General features: G+C 38.5%; 1 protein-coding gene across 3 annotated transcripts in view; it reads right to left on the bottom strand.

Moving 5' to 3' along the window:
- The window catches only part of htr4 (5-hydroxytryptamine receptor 4), a 151542-nt gene that overhangs the window by 102304 nt on the left and 31955 nt on the right, over positions 1 to 17283 (bottom strand). For all 3 annotated transcript variants that reach the window (XM_070836645.1, XM_070836647.1, XM_070836646.1), the window contains exon 2: positions 4874 to 4952. In XM_070836645.1, coding sequence (XP_070692746.1) covers positions 4874 to 4929 — 56 coding nt within the window. In that variant the 5' untranslated portion in view covers positions 4930 to 4952. The remainder of the gene's footprint in view (positions 1 to 4873; positions 4953 to 17283) is intronic.

Here is a 17283-nt window from a genome sequence, read left to right as displayed (position 1 = left end):
ACTTTTTACATTTTCCATATATTTCACCTGAAAGTCGAATATCCCTAACTTTTTGTGAGTAGTGTAGGTGTGATTCTGATAAATAGGATCTTGTGAGAAAAAACTCCAAACCATCTGTATATTTCTATGCAAATTATTACATGAATTCTGTGTGACATAGAAAAATGTATCATCTTATTCCCTTGACAATCTGTCAGAAAGCATTGCAAAACCGTCTTGACCAATGAAAACCTCTCAAAGAACTGGGTTGTGCTTTACGAGCCCTAAGGACCCACGGTTCTGCAAAATTTCCACCTGGAGGGAAGTGGGTTATCATTTCAGAGTGGCGCTATTGTAGATTAACCTGACAGCCCAGATGGTTTATAACACAGAACCATCTTATCCTAGATGGTTTGTAACACAGAACCATCTAGGAGGCTTTCTGTGGAAACTGTTTGTAAAGGGGCAGGCATGTTCAAAAAACACTTGGCAGATGATTGGATAAACCATTTATGAACGTCTGTCCATCATCATCTAACACAGAATTGCTTCAACAAATCAGATCAACGAACCATATAACTCTAGTCAAAACCAGTCAGGAGAATTGAGAAATGAAATTATACTCTCCAGTTCAGATATAACTGATGCTTTAGCAGTAATTGCACTAACCTCTTTGGGAGCCGCCATTGTTTTTTTTGTGGTTTTTTTGCTGTTAGTTGCTTTTTGCTGTCATCACATCTAAACCCCAGTTATATTTTAATGCTGATTGGTTCCAACTACCGTCATTCTACCACAAACGCATAAGAGTCTGGCAACATGGATGTTTATGTGATAGTAATCTTGCAAATCCAGCTGCCTCACAAGGTACACTGCAGCTTACGTAAAATTTCAAAATCCCATGCAGGAAAGTGTGCAAAATGTGGAACGCATTTGGCACAGGTGCTGATGTTAAAAGGTGTAACTAGGAATCATCTATACCAGAGGACAAACCCCAGCATATACTGTAGGCTAGATGTTTGGTAAATGAGAGATAAGACAGTAATGTGACACTAAACTGCCAGAACATGCAGTGCGATATGTGTGATTTGACAAATATAGGTTTTTGCCCCTTGGTAAGTTAGCAGCAACAGCAGATAGTGTTTCCACTAACTAAGCAAGAGTATGTTGAAGATTTAGAATTATGCTAATAATGCTAATTGGGCATTAAAAATGATCTCCCTCCCAGTAGTAAAGGATGTTTGCCAATTTATGTCTGCATCTGTGTTTGAGTGTGTTTTTAGGATCTATATACAGTTTTCATTTAATGCTTTAGCAGATTATCTGTCATTCTTAAAGATGGAGATTGGATTTTGAGAACGTAATAATACTGAGATGTTGGCCTGTTTTAGTGCATGAATGTGTGTTACTTATCTACCACCTCATTTTGCTCTGTCATCAACCAAACAAAGAACATGTTAACACATATGTCACCACCCTAATTAACATATGTGACATGAGGATGTATGTATGTAGGGCACTGCGTGGGATGGGTTGATATGGCATCATAAATCACACTGGCTAGCTGGAGGTTGAGCTCAAGGCTGCTGGAGGCGTCCGTATTACTGCCATTACCATTACTGCCATTACACTCATATGGATCCCTTTCAGAACATCCCAACTCAAAACTGGGTCATGTAATGTGACATTACCATCTCATAAATCAAGACCTTGGCCTTCAACATTAAAACCCTAATTCTAATCCTTTAACAGACATACACTCCCCTCCAAAAGTATTGGAACAGTGAGGCCAGTTCCTTTATTTTTGCTGTAGACTGAAAACATTTCAGCTTTTATTTCCAGGTATTTACATCTGGATGTGATACACAACTTAGAAGTTAGCATTATTTGTAACGGAACACCAAATTTTTAGGTGAGCCATTGACATCACCAAACTTTTGCATTCTGCTTTTGTGATGCTTTTCCAGGCTTTCACCGCAGCCTCTTTCAGTTGTGGTTTGTTTTGGGGGGTTTCTCCCTTCAGTCTGCTCTTTAGCAGGTAAAATGCATGCTCTATAGGGTTGAAGTCTGGAGATTGACTTGGCCAGTCTAAAACCTCCCACTTCTTGCCCCTGATGAACTCCTTTGTTGTTTTGGCAGTGTGTTTTGAATCATTATCTTGCTGCACCATGAAGGATCTCCCAATCAGTTTGGTTGCATCTTTCTTTAAATTGGCAGACAAAATGTTTCTGTAGACTTCTGAGTTCATTTTGCTGCTGCCATCATGTGTTACATCATCAATGAAGATGAATGAGCCCATCCCAGAAGAAGCCATGCAAGCCCAAGCCATGACATTACCTCCACTGTTTCACAGAGGAGCTTGTATGTTTGGGATCATGAGCAGATCCTCTCTTTCTCCAAACTTTAGCCTTTCCATCACTTTGGTAAAGGTTCATCTTTGTCTCATCAGTCCATAAAACTTTGTCCCAGATTTTTAGGCTTGTCTCTGGACTTTTTGGCAAATCCCAGCCTGGCCTTCCTATTCTTCTTGCTAATGAGTGGTTTGCATCTACTGGTGTGGCCTCTGTACTTTTGTTCACAAAGTCTTCTGCGAACAGTAGACTGTGACACCTTCTCTCCTGCACTCTGGAGATTGTTGCTGATGTCAACAGTTGTTTTAGGATCTTTCTTTACAGCTCTCACAATGTCTCTGTCATCAACTGCTGCTGTTTTCCTTGGTCTACCTGTTTCCTTGGTCTACCTGTTCGACGTCTGTTACTTAGTACACCAGTGGTTTCTTTCTTCTTCAGGACATTCCAAATGGTTGTACTGGCTATGGCCAATGTTTGTGCAATGACTCTGATTGATTTTCCATGTTCTCTCAGCTTCACAATTGCTCGTTTTTCACCCATGGACAGCTCTCTGGTTTTCTTGTTGGTTACGCCTCTAACTATAAATGTAGTCTGCACAGGCAAAACCCAAATCTGAAACTGAACGTAGACATTCAGCGCTATTTATTGTTTGAATAATCACTGTAACAGGACACACCAGGGCAACAAAACACACCTGTCAGTCACATGTTCCAATACTTTTGCTCACATGAAAAATGGGTGGGTTCAAACAAAAGGTGCTAACTTCTAAGTTGTGTCTCAGATCCAGATGTAAATACCTGGAAATAAAAGCTGAAATGTTGATCTCTTGTCTCATATTCATCTTTTGATGTCAAACCCAAATGTTTTCAGTCTACAGCAAAAATAAAGGAATTGGCCTCACTGTTCCAATACTTTTGGAGGGGAAGTGTACACATCCTTGTACTTTCTTTTAATGTTTTGGTTTGGTAAAATTTCGTTTAGTGTAAGAAATAACCACGGTTAAATCCATGAGGTCATCTTAAGAATAACAGATAATTACTTTTCTAAAAATTAGTGCAAATTTCCCAAACAAAAAGGCTTATTGAGAATTGATGATTAGCGTAGACAAACAATAACAGAGACATACAATTTGATTCCAGTGTCCGTGTGATATTCTAATCTATCCTTCAGTGTCTGTAACCTTTTGTATTCTCCTACTGTACCTTTGCGTTCTGTCTTTTTCTGTCTCTTTCACTCTATGCATATTTTTCAGCATATTTTTTCCCTTTCTTTGTGTGTGGGTCTGTGACTCAAAGCAAGAAGCCTTTACGGTGACAATTTAAGAAAATTCCAAATCTTTTTCTCACCCCCCAGGCAAAAGGACGTTAGCCAGACAGAGGAAACTATAAAATGGCTCTTTACATTCAAAAGCAGCAAAATAAAAGACCACCCAACAGTTTCAGCAGGATTGCTGTTTTAATCAAACCAATGGGCCTGAGGGAAAGAAAACTACAGAGGGAGTAGAAATCCCAAGCTGTCCTTTGTGTCCTCAGTTGAAATAAAAATCTTAAGATCCTTGAAGAAGTAACCAGAGCAATCATTTCATGTCAGAAAAGTTTCATGTCATTTTGTAGGGGCTTTTAGGTCTAACTTTCCAACTACAAACTAGAAATCATAAACAGTGACTGTAACTTGTTGTCTTTTATTTTATCATAGTGTTAAAAACACTACAGGTGACAATTTATTGAGAAATGTAAGGGAGAATCATAACAAATGCAGATGCTTCCACACAGGTCAAAAGGACACCAACTACTAAGCCTAGTAAACACCTCTGAGTGTGTTGGCACTTCCCATCACCATCACCAAATGAGAATGAATATCTGGAAAATGCATGCCATCAAACAAGGAGGCCAAGAGTAGAGGAGTACCTTACTAAGACACTTAATGTTGCTTTGTTTTGTCTTTTCTTTTGTTTTCCTTTAAGCTGTTACACTGTAACTGTACTGTATGGAAACACCACTAATAATGTCAGGGGACCCTTTTATCAGAGAATAATTACTAATTAACCTTATTAATTACGGTCACAGAGCAACCCCCAGATGTCAAGATGCAAACAGAATGTATTCATTTACAGATGCACAAGAAGAATAGGAAAATTCAAGTAAATTACTGAATGTTGTTTTAAGCCCACCAATTAACCTCACCAGGCTGCTTGGGTTCAAACATGTAATTGAAGGTCACATGCGATTCAACAGTGTATAGAATCTTTAAATACAGAAAAACATATAATAAACATAAACTTAGCAATTTTGAGAAGCTATCTGGAAAGGTGATATTGTGATGTGTTACACAATGGGTCAGGAAGTGTTCATTCAGAAATAATAATAATAATAATAATAATAATAATAATAATAATAATACATTTTATTTTTAGGGCGCCTTTCAAAGCTCTAAAGGTCGCCGTACAGAATACACATAAAACATACAATATAATAGATATTTTTAGCACATCACATGACAATAACAAATACAGCAATCATTGTACATTAAAGCTGATTAAAGCTCACCTCTCACTGACAAGCTCCTCCATCACCGGCATCTGGCCTGCAGCGCTGACATTCATGTAACCATAAATGCAGAGAGTCCCTACAGACAGAAGATCACAATTAACAAATTAGCATAATCATTCATGTTATTATCGCCTGAACTTTTAATTACAAGTGTAAAACAATTCATGCAGTCAACAGACTGAGTAGATTACATTAACATAAATGTATTAAAGACAATATTTAATACATATATATGTATTAAAAAAAATTCTGCAAGTGCTTTTTTTTTTTTTTGCGTCCACTGCCAATTGACCAGCACTGTGTATGTGCTATCAGATTCTTGGATTAATGAGGGGGAGAGTAACATTAAGTGCAAATTCATTCACATGTTTAAGAATAATAGGTAAGGTGTATGACCAAAGCTAAAAAAAGTGCTTGGAAAGTTTCACATGTTGCTTTATAGAACTAAAGACGTTTTGTGGTAATTTTGTCATCAAATAGATTTTACTATTAAGATCTTCTCTATCGAAGGATTTTTTTGGAGTATTTAGACAACAACAATATTGGTTGTTCATTTGTATTAAAAGTGCGATGTCCAAACGTTTGTTTCGATCTGAGTTACAGCTTCATCTAATAAAGTAAAACAACACAATCCTAAAATGGAGAAAAATCACAGGTAGAGGAATTAATATATAACGGCACAAGTGGCACACACTTTTGTACATTTAACAGAATTCAACCAAAACAGCAACAGAACAAGATTGACTGTAGAGTTAATGTAAATTTCCACGGCCATGCAGGCGAGTGGCAGAGAGGATGGACGGTGAAGGTCGGCCTGACAGAGAGGTCAGGAAGAGACCAAGGAGGATCGTGACCTGCAGATTTACCCCCTGAATAACAAAACCCATTATGCTCCAGCCATATGGGCGGCTGTCAGAACCAGTTCATCATGTGGACATTTAAAGCTCAGCCGCCTCTGCACAAATCCAGCAGCAGACTGTAGAAAATCCTCATGTTATCTACGTTACAAATAACACAAACGCAGAGCACAAAGCCTAGACGATAGAGCATTTTGTATTATGCAGCATGAATACATTATTTTCTGTTATTAAATAAGCAACAAAGGAGGAACACATTTACCCTGATAAGGGAAAATAGAAAATATATGTCTCACAAAAACATAAAGATGTTTTTGTTCTCTGGCCTTGGTAGTACCATGAAATATGTTCAGTTTTATGGCATTCAGAATAAAGCTGGTGTACTGTATATAATCTTCTTACGCATTATTCACTCTCACACACACACAGATGAAGTAGTAATACCAACCACAAATGCAATCAAGTAACAACAACAGATGGTATATGTTCAAGATGCTTAAAGGGTAACTAATGTTTTTAAATGTGGGAACTACTTTTATTTGGATTCTTGTAGGTATAAAAAGTGTCAGAATTGATCCAGCAGCGACAAAACAGGCTGCAATGGTTGCACATAATCCTTTGAGGCAACTGCAACCCCTTGGATCACACCTATCTCTATAGTGGTGTTTTCCATAATGTTGTCAGAGACTTCGAATAACATTCACAACATTAACATTAACATTGAAATAACAATCTGAGCCTGTCAGCGGCAAAAACAAGCACTTCTTAGATGTAGGTACAGTTCACCCAAAGGATTTTGCTGTAGTTATTGTAGCCCCCTTCCTGGTTGCAGGCTAAGGCGATCTACTGGGCCAATTCGAAAACGTTTCATACACGGAGCTCTAAAAATAGGGTTACCCGTTAATGCACATTCACACTGGACTGGCATACTTAGAGTCAACTCCTATGAATTATTCTGGAATATTTACAGCCATGAAAATGACTTCCAGTATTCCTTAAGACTTAGCTCAATCTCCTTACGGAAACTGGGTGCAGTCATTGTTACTGATAACGTTTTTAGACCATTTATCTTGAGATATCAAGCCATTACCTTGTCATAATGATTATCAACATCAAGATGACACACGGTGCTGATATTTAGCTCATTTTACCCCCCCTAAAACTGCTTCTACTTTCCTTGAAGTATATTTACTTGTCTAATTCTTTGAAACTACTTCCAATAGAGCACAACAGAAACAGAAAACAACAGAGCAAAAATAAAGAGGATTTAGGGATTAAGGATGAGGATTAAAGAAGCAGACATTCATGAAAATGATATCATCATGAGGGCCTCTATTTGTTACCATTATTATCTGCAATTTGATCATTTCTGATCATTAGTGACATCAATTTATCTCTTGATAACAGACTAAAAACTATTAGCACAACACCCAGTCACCTAGAAATGCCTTGTTTCCATGGTTCAACTTGGTAGCATCAATAGAGAGACCCGGTTAAAGGTCAGCTGTATAGATGTTTTGAGCACAATGACATGTGAAAGTGTCCCAATGAATAATCTTCATGTTCAAGTCTATATATGCGCCTGTTAGGATGATTTATCCTCAAATACATCTATACTACACTCAGAATAAAGGAGATGGCTGTAATCAAGTGTCATGTGTATACATTCGTGTAGTGTTTCGATAGACACCATTTCATATACATTTGCACAAAAGTCCTCACAGAGAAGCACATGCAAATCCATCCGATATGCCAAACCAAACAAGCATGCATGTTTGTATGTACTTACAGATATGGACTCATAAGATGCTCTCCAAATGGCACATATTCCATTCACATGAACACACGCACACACACATAAACACTTTAAGCTTGCCTACATTCTTTTATGATAGAGGATTAAGCTCTAATATGTACATATTTAGATATGATGGACCACGGCTTATAAAGCAGTGAAGCCTATTAAAGCTATGGCATCATATACTAAATCTATCATGAGTCTGAGAAAATTAAATTCCTGTGTTTGATGCCTGAACATCAGAAAAGGAGAGCATCATGTAAAATTTGAGATTTATTTTGGAAATCCAATATCCTACGTATAAATGAAGAGTCTTCATTAGGTCTACAAACTGCCTGGATCACTACACACTACAGTAATTTTAAATGAATGCACAACAATGGTCTCATACACATGCACACAATCTGTTTGGCCCCACTTGGTACCCCACAAATGGAACTGGATCTAAACGTTGAATTTGGGTCCCTTCGCAACACATGATGCAATTAACTCTGCAGACTCCACCGTGGCAAAGAATCACCACACCACCAAAAAATCCAGAATGGAGTTTCCATCATCTCCGTCTATTTGGCAAGTGCCAGAGTTAACACATTTATTCTTCAATAGCATTACTTTATTAATTTGCCGGCAGGTTGTATGAACTGGCAGCAAAGTTGGGCAAGTTATTTGAAAAAAAATGCAATCAATTCCTCATTAGCAGAGGTAATTAATTTCATTATTCACTACATTTCTTATTACTATTATGTATTCCTCCACTTATAGCAGAGGCAAGCTGTGCCAAGTTAATATGTCAAGCCAGTTTCTCCACCGAAGAGACTACTATTATTATTATTATTATTATGAAAGACTATTATTATTATTATGAAAGATTATTATATCATCATAAAACTGATTTGCCACCAGTCTGAAATCTCCTTGGCACTGTCTTCAGGTCGTGGCGGGGCCTGCCGACTCTGTTCTATAATAGACACAGTTGGGGAGTTGAGGCGAGTTGAACGCATGACAGAGCTAATGGGCGAGGCCGCTGAGAGGGTTTACTGGAGTCTGTCAGCTCTCATCCAGTCACACAGAGGAGGAAAGGAGAAATACAGGGAAAACTATGTGAAGTGAAAGAAAGAAAGGTAATCGCAGAAAGGGGAAACGGGGGAGAAATGCTCAGCAAGAATGGGTCAGGAGGGGACAGACATGATACAGCAAATTTCTGTATTTTTGTGCACTTTCTTAATGTGTTGACTCAGAAAAGCTGATTTTGGGTCCATGCATGACAACAGAGACGACAGAAAAGCCGAGATAAGCTTATACTCCGGTATAAGGAGACTCGCTGTTAAGGCTTCTTTCTGTCACTGCTGCTGTAGCATGGAAACATCAGAAAGTTTGGTCTTACTCGGGATTGTGGCTACATCCTGATATCAACAGAAGCCATGGCAACAAGCAAAGGCAGAGGAGCCAGAAAAGCCACATCGTTTTATAGCTGGCAGTCCGTTGAAGCAGTGGGCGGGACATCACAAGTGGACAGAAATATTCTGTTAAGAGGTTTATTCATGGCAACGTGAATGGGAGACTCAGCGGCAGGATATCAAAAATGCACCAAAACATTACAGCCCAAGAGTACAGCCAGTGCCCCAGCTAATGCTCACAGATATGAACACAGCTATCGATGATATGAGAAAGTGTCAATGGCTATGTTCACTTGTAGGAAGTAAAATGACCATTGGTCCTGACGGAGCTGCAGCCTCACAGTTTTCTCTGCGTCTGGGCCTCCCTGTAGACATTAAGAAAGCAGCTGACAGAACATTCCTGCCTGAAGACTGAATCTCATAAAATATTCAAAGTGCTGCCACCAGCTGCCCCTCAGTTTTGGAGAGGTGTCTGAATTAAGTCATGATGGGATGTTTTTTCGTTGATGTTACATTGACATCCTGGGAGTACATTAACCCCAGTTATCTCATTATTTATATTGTAAAATATTTTTTTTAAAAAAACTTTCCATATTGAGGCTACAGGGAACTCAATAAATAGCAGCAGTTTTTTTTTTTATGGTTATGTTGTCTTTGCAAAGAAGTTTGATGGCATGGTTTGACGTTTGAGTGAATATTTGTCTAAGCAGTTTTCATCACTTTAATTCATTGGTTATGATGCTGTTGTAAGCTCATATTTACCGTTTAACCAAAGGTCTTATTTCATTAATCTGTGAGAAAGTGTCACATTTGACACTTACAGAATAAATGCATTTGGCAACATCATTTTTCAAGAGAAACCGGAATTCTGCATCAATGTAATCCATCATCTGGAATGCAACTGTGCAAATGCAAATATTTCTTCATTTTATAATGTGTAGGACGCTTTAGGAGGCAGACAAACGGCACTGAAAAGGTTAAGAGAATTGGATATTGTGCTTCCATCCTTCTCAGTGAAAGATGCTTTTGAATTTTTAATGGACACACTGCCTTAAAATTGTGAGAATTGTGAGAAGTGTTACATGATCTGCATTTTCAGCAGTGCTGCCACGTCGCCAAAATGGCAGCATAGCCTGGCACAGCTCCTAAGTGACCTCTTGCGGGGCCATTGTCTGATTGTTGAGGTGCATGGATCACTGATTCCCTGTAAACGCCTTGTGGATCAACACTATCAGCACCAAGTCTGTTGGCAAGCTAAAATACCATCAACAAATATTGTAATTCATGTTGCGGTCCTAATGGTTGTTAGCATGTCAAATGTCACTCAGGCTATTTTTATATATTGCCCACTGGTGTTTTGAGATTGGATTGCCAATTCTACTTCTTAATAGCACCTGTACCCAACCGGGGCTGTTGTTGCTGTTCTGCCAACAAGAGAAACCAGTCAATTCAATCGGCTTTCTTGTTCTCCCAGTATAGGAGGTTGTCATGGAGAGCAGCTTAAGCCTGACCTTAGAACAAAAACAAAATGAGAAATAAAATGATTGATCTAAACGTATTGCCAGCAATAATTTTTCTGACATTCAGAGGATGTTCTGACCAGGGAAGAGTTGTGTGCACATACAAAGTAGTCAGAGGAAAGATGTGAGATGAGTGTTGTCAAATAAGAAAGTTGACACAGGAAAAAGAGACAAGTAAATGAGCAAAAATTGGGAGGCATAAAATGTGACTGTACAAATAACAGAAACAGACAAGCAGAGCACTCCAGACTGACTGACTGGAGCATCGTGGGGGTGGAGTGCTCGCCTGTGTTTGCTAAACTGTGTGGTAGAGCTGGTTCAGGTCTCCTGAGGTTCAGCCAAAGGTTTCCAGTGAAAGTGGGGCTGATCTTCAAAACTAAGCTCTTATACGCAACACATAGGAGATAATAAACTGAGCAACAGAAAAAACAATACTCCACATATATCTGAAATATTCTGCATATCTGCAGCTGTGAAACCATTAACAATGATATATCTATGAAACAATACCATATTTTGGTGGAACATTATAGGCCTTTATGTTTGTTAAAATGAAAAACACACATTTTAGATCCACTTTCACTCCCTAAAGTAGCAGTTTGTCAAATTCAGTATTTCAGCGCATAATTAAGCATTTCACTCCAGTAAATGTGTATACTTTAAGTGTAATTTAAAGTAGTTATATTTAAGTAGATACTGTAAGTGCTGTGTAAATGTCCACAAAGAAAAGCATACTGTATGCCATGTCAAAGATGACAAATGTATTCTAGGTGCACTTACAGTATATTTATACATACTACACAGCTAATGAGCGATATGGGAAGACAAGAAAGACATTAGCTTACAACATCGAAATAAATGTTTCTAAATTATTCAGCACTTACACTGAACTTAGGATGTAGTGTCAAACTTTTGAAAATGAAACACCAGAATGGGGAAATGAATACAATAATAAAGCACTTGCTTCTGTCTGTGTTGAGCCAAAACGTCAAAGGCAAATCTATGCTGCTAGTTAATTCAGTCTGCCTACAGCCTGCAGTGAGGTCAAACCAGTGACTTCTTTACTGCAGTGAATTACAACCATCCAATTTACTGACTCCAGCACAGAAAAAACAGTTAAGCTCCTTAACGTTATTTAAGGTCACATTTTTACACAACTGCAGTCAAGAGAGAGCAACTGACTTTTAGGCTTTGTGACATATAATTACTTTAGAAGGACATAGGTACATTAGATGGAAGCAGCATAGTACAGTAGAGATTTATTTATGTGGCATTTACAGTGACCAGTGATTGGATAATGCAATAGTTTCTATTGGATGATATAGTCTGCTGTGATCTCTTTAGTTCAAGTACACACTGGTGTCCTGCTGTTATTACCAGTCAGGCCTGCTCAAAATGTACATATGACTTAATATAGCGTGTTAAAGAGATAGCTCTAACTTTTTGAAGTGGGGTTGTATGAAGCTCTTATCCATAGTTAGTGTATTACTTAGAAGAAAACTGTATTCAAGTCACCTAGAAAAATAAAATCATGCAATATTTAGAACATTTTCACTGCTTTACATTGCCATCAGACAGCCCTTTCCACAGAAGACTGAAGTCATTCTCTCTTTCTCTTCGCTCGCTTCAAAGCCACAAAAACAATAGCTTTACATTGCAGAACAAGGGAGTTTGCTGTGCTGCTGCTGCATCGATGAATTAACCGTCACACTAGTTTGGATCTGAACAAACCAATTAAAACAACAAAGTCACACAATAACACAAGAAGACTAACCGCTTGAGGTGGAGGTAGAACAGCAACTCCCATGTTCTGCGAGGTATAATTACTGCTTTTTTCAATGGCTTTGAAGCGAGCGTAGGGAAAGGGCTGTCTGATGGCAAAGTAAAGCTGTGAAAATATTCTAAATAAAGCATTCACTTAAACTGATAATGATTTTTCTAAGTGACTTAAATACATTTTTCTACTGCTCCCGCTCATAGCAGTAGGCTACTTTGCTTAGCGTCTGGGCTGGGACTCCTGCCAGCTTCTCCAAACTGTGGGCATGCAGACAAAGATCTACCAAGGGCAATATACTGTATTGACTATACACAAGTACCTCTTAAACCACTGCTACAAATAGTCCCAACTATCACTTTAAGATAAAGCAAGATGAAAGCAAAAATGATTCTTTGGTTTATTCTTTGTTGCAGCAAGAGTTACTGATAAACTGCAATATGAGGGCAGAATAAATAGATTTTAGAGATAAACAGTGAAATTCAGGATCAATAATCTCTAAAACCAATAGTAAAGCAGCATAGTTAGTGAATGTATGGCATGAAGGTTGCCAGATCCACTTTGAAAAGACAAAATAAGCACACACACACTCAGAAACACACACAGACAGTTGACCTTCCGGCTGGCTACATATGTGCTAATGTACTTTCACATGGGAAATGCACTGGATGTGTTCAGGGGATTTTAACACGAATGCAACTCAAACTAATGGTTTTACTAAAGGGAAGGGATGACGTCACGCTAGCCTGTAACTGACCAGTGAGGTTTGTGCCCTCCAGGTCTCTCACACATACACACACACACACGCAAACTAGTTCCGCACTTGTGAGGACCATAAGCCAAACAGCCACAACAAAACATGTAATCTTAACTTTAACCCTAAGACCAAGTAGAGCAAAAATGATTTGCTGCTTAATTAATTATGCAAAGGCAACAGTTTAAATAACTGACTAAATCTTTAATCTAAAAACTTAATCCATTGCCACTTTTCAAGGGTTTACATCAACGTAAGCTGAATATCTTCAGGTTTTGGAGTATTAGTCAAGGCTTTTGAACATGTCACCTTGGACTTGAACCGAACTTGTTCAAGTTCAAGGAGTTTTACAATTTTCGGACATTTTGTAGACCAGATTATTACTCTAAAATTAAATGTTAAAACCAAGTTGTCCCTTAAACAGCCCTTTGAGGAGTGAAGACTGGAACAAATACCTTCAGTGTCTAAAAATGTGTCCAAACTGGTCCTCACAAAAACTGAAGTACATAACCACAAACATCTATGAGGTTTTTCTATATGAGGATATTAACATGTATTAAGAATAGGAATTTTTTGCACTCAGTGACCTAAAGCGTTCAGCTACATCAACTGAGGAACACACACACTTAAGACAGATGGACTGGAAGTAATTAGCAGACTGTGTAATGACCGACCACACACAAACCTGGAGAGCAGCCACTGAGTGCTCCACCAAGGCTACACAATCCGCTACATTTGCAGTTTAAATCAAAGAATCCAAAGAATTATTTTATTTTGTCTTTGAATCTGGATCTGCATCAAAATTTACATTTTGAATCATGACATAGATGTACCAGATTTTCTGTTTTCTGCAAAAGCTAATCACTTGCTCCATGGACCGTGACCCAAGTTTCTACTAAATGAAGGCAAGTTTAATTATAATGAAAAATCACACAGGGATTTATAATCTACATAAGACACCCTTATCCTCAGAAAAAAAAATCCACAATAAGCTGAAGAAATCTGTTAATGGGCTTTCAGGAGACACACTCTTAAAAATCACATCTCTGCTGGTGATAAATACTGGGTAAAAATACCCTTTTTAAGATTTCTCATGAATTTCTCGGATTAAGGCTTGAGGAAAACACAGGAAGCGAACTGAATAAGGGAGAGAGAGGGAGATCAAATATGTTTCCAGAGAGATTTATCGTCCAATCACATCAGAATACATTAACCAACACGAGAGAGGAGCTCATCCCAAATCAGCTCTAAGTCACAAATTATGCCGCCACTCGTAGCACCACAATCACTGAGTATGATACAGGTACATTTTAGCTTAAAATATGTCCATATAGTTTGGGTTTTGACTTTCAAACACAGTGTTCATTTATCTTTGACATCTCTCTAGTAGATATAATGGAATAACAGCTTGGTAATGTTTTGTTATACTCCTGCCAGGCTTCATAATAATGAAAGTTTAACACCAAAACTCAGCATATTATTTCAGCTATACGTGCAGTGTTATTCCAACAAAATCATATTAGTATACAAATATACATCAGATACAATATGTGTACACTTACTGTAATGCATCCATTCTTTGGCAGTGAGGTGGTAATATAGGATCACTCTCAAGTAACGATACAATTCAATTCAATCGTTTTATTGTCATATGTGCAGACAAAAATAAATGGGGTTGTTTCAATTATAATATTATTCTAAATGTTGTTTTTTTGAAACCAAGGCATTAAGTAACCCTGCTAAATTGGATACAGGAAGCGGCACTTTATTATAGTATTTTGAGGATGGAACCCTTTCTTTCCAGTTCAGAAACCTAAAGGAACAAATTATAGAACTTCAACTAAAAGATTTCAAATCAACTTGATGTTAAGAGTGTGAACATTGTCACTGATGAGTATGAAACACTTGAACTTGGTAAAATCTATTTTATTATATCAACACTACATTATTTGCAGTGAGAATGTTAAAAAAAATGCTGTATTTTTTTTAAATGAACATACAGTATTTATTCTGTTTTCAAGTTTCTAAATTGTATTTTTACCATTCCTACGATTTTTAATTGTAAGAAAGATGGACACTCTCGACTACTGATGCTCTTCCAACATCCAAGTGTCCGACCATCATCACCATCCATATCCGTCCTCATTTTGTTAGTGCCGGATTTCAATTACCCTCCTTTTATCTTTCATGCAGAAACCTGCTAGCTCGACTGTTTTACATTTCCTCACACCAGCAGGGAGTCCCACAGTGCCAATGCTTCAGAGTCAAGCAGCATGACTGAGACATGGCACAGCTTTGGTGCTTTCATGCGTAACAGGTATCAAACTGCATTAATGTGATGAGTCAAATGACGATTAGGCCAAGCAAATGCTTCCTTCTCTTTCAGTGGGGAGACACGGTAGAACCAAAGCCTTACGATGGCACTATGAGTTTACGTGCACTACCATTAACAGCAGGACCTCCTATAAAACACTGAATACAATTTTTTGGCAAACGAAACACTGCATAAATTACAATTAACAGTTTTCTTCCTTCACATTAATCTCTTAACAACATATAAACTGCTAAAAGGAAATTAACCCCATAAAGGCAAACACCAATTAAAGGGATAATTAGCCAAAAGGAAAAAAAAGAAAAGCTAGGTTTGGGGGAATCATAAGGAAAAATGGTCTGCTAACACACACACACACACACACACACACACACACACAGTTCTAAGATATGAAGTCATCACCAATATAAGCCAGATGTATGAGTGAGTGTAGTGTGTGCTTGTAATGATCCAGCTGTGTGGTTTTGTCCTCTACACCATCTGCTGCCTGTCTCCCGACTTAGAGGCCCAGTAGAGAACACACTGTTGAGGGAGGTGACCTCAGCTGGACCATGTCAGGGGTACATGAACTCAACCAGGACCTCTGACAGTAAGAAGAGTCCCTAAAGTAAGAACCTGTCCCGTGGAGGCCCCTATGAGTGTGAGTTCCCTGGACACGGAGCAGGGATACAGCAGAAGGGAAACACACCTGAGCTCATCGGCTAAGTGTTTCTACTAAGCAAATAAGTATGATTATGATGTGTACGCCTGATTTATGAAATCTTCATCAGTGGATGGAGTTTGCTCGCACTCAGTGGGAAAAAAAGCAAGCAAGACCTTGATTTAAGATTATTTTGCAATATTATACAAGATTCAGCTCAGTTTATGAGTTAATATAATAAAACAGTACTACTGTGAAGGATCTGAAACCTGGAAATAATGTATGAATTCTCTTGCTTTGTTATACCTGATGGAAAGAAGTTTAACAGGGTTAGGGGGTAAATGCATGTTCCTAGTCTAGGACTAAGTGATTTAAATCTTTATTCCACCACTCGAGGGGGGCTGAAGTTCGCCCTTGCCAGCTTCTATCTTCAGACCAGCTGCTGCCCTACCTTGAATTCCTCCCTTCTGTTTCAATTCGCTCCAATTATCTGCCTGCTCCTGTGTTCTGAGGGCCTCTCCGACCAATCCCTCATTACTCATAACTTTCCCCTCTGCTGTGTTTTAAGGAGCAACAGAAATTACCCTTTAGACATCTGGACAGACTCACTCTTGAGTTTCACTCCAAGTGCAGGCACACGAATGACTCTGTTTGGTTTTATTTGAGAGCGGTAATCAAATTTGCCTGCCTGTTGGTGAGGGGCAATCCAGCTGCCAACTGTGTGGATCTCCAGGTGGGTTAATACTTCATTGAGAGAGAGTTTGAATCAAAGTTGGTTGAGGGAGAAGTATTGCCATTCTGGCAGAGAAGGAAGCATTCTTCTGTGTCCACAAGAAGAGGACACACACTTCTGTACCTCTTGATGAATTTTCCAATTTAATTTAAATGCTAATTTGAGTTTGATGGCAGTCTTGGGGCTCTTCTTTCTCATAAGCAAGATGGATGCCTCTCCTTCAGTTGCTGTGTAGTATTAAGCCTCAGTAAGCTCCTATTCATTCTCATGACTGTTTCAGTATAACTTCTACACATAGAGGGCGAGCTAATCTAGAGAGTCAGAGTGCTATGCCCAATTTGCTAAACTGATAGTAATGAAGATCCTGTGGTCTCTGGGTACACATGCAAGAACACGGTGCAGCGTAGACAGTCCATTTACTCTCCACAGAAGAAACCCACCAAGGCTTTTTGGCAATTTTCATTTGCATACTTTAAACCAAACTACTGTTCCAGGTTCATAAGGGTATTGATCAAGGACTTGAGATGAACCCTTGAATTATTCATGTGTATCGTAATGATGGAGAGAATGGCAAAAAAGACTGGATAAAGGTAGCAAGAGAA

Source organism: Pempheris klunzingeri, chromosome 9 (genome assembly GCF_042242105.1).
Source record: "Pempheris klunzingeri isolate RE-2024b chromosome 9, fPemKlu1.hap1, whole genome shotgun sequence".
NCBI lineage: Eukaryota > Metazoa > Chordata > Actinopteri > Acropomatiformes > Pempheridae > Pempheris > Pempheris klunzingeri.
The sequence above is the reverse complement of the archived record's forward strand: the minus strand, read 5'-3'. Positions and strand labels throughout refer to the sequence as shown.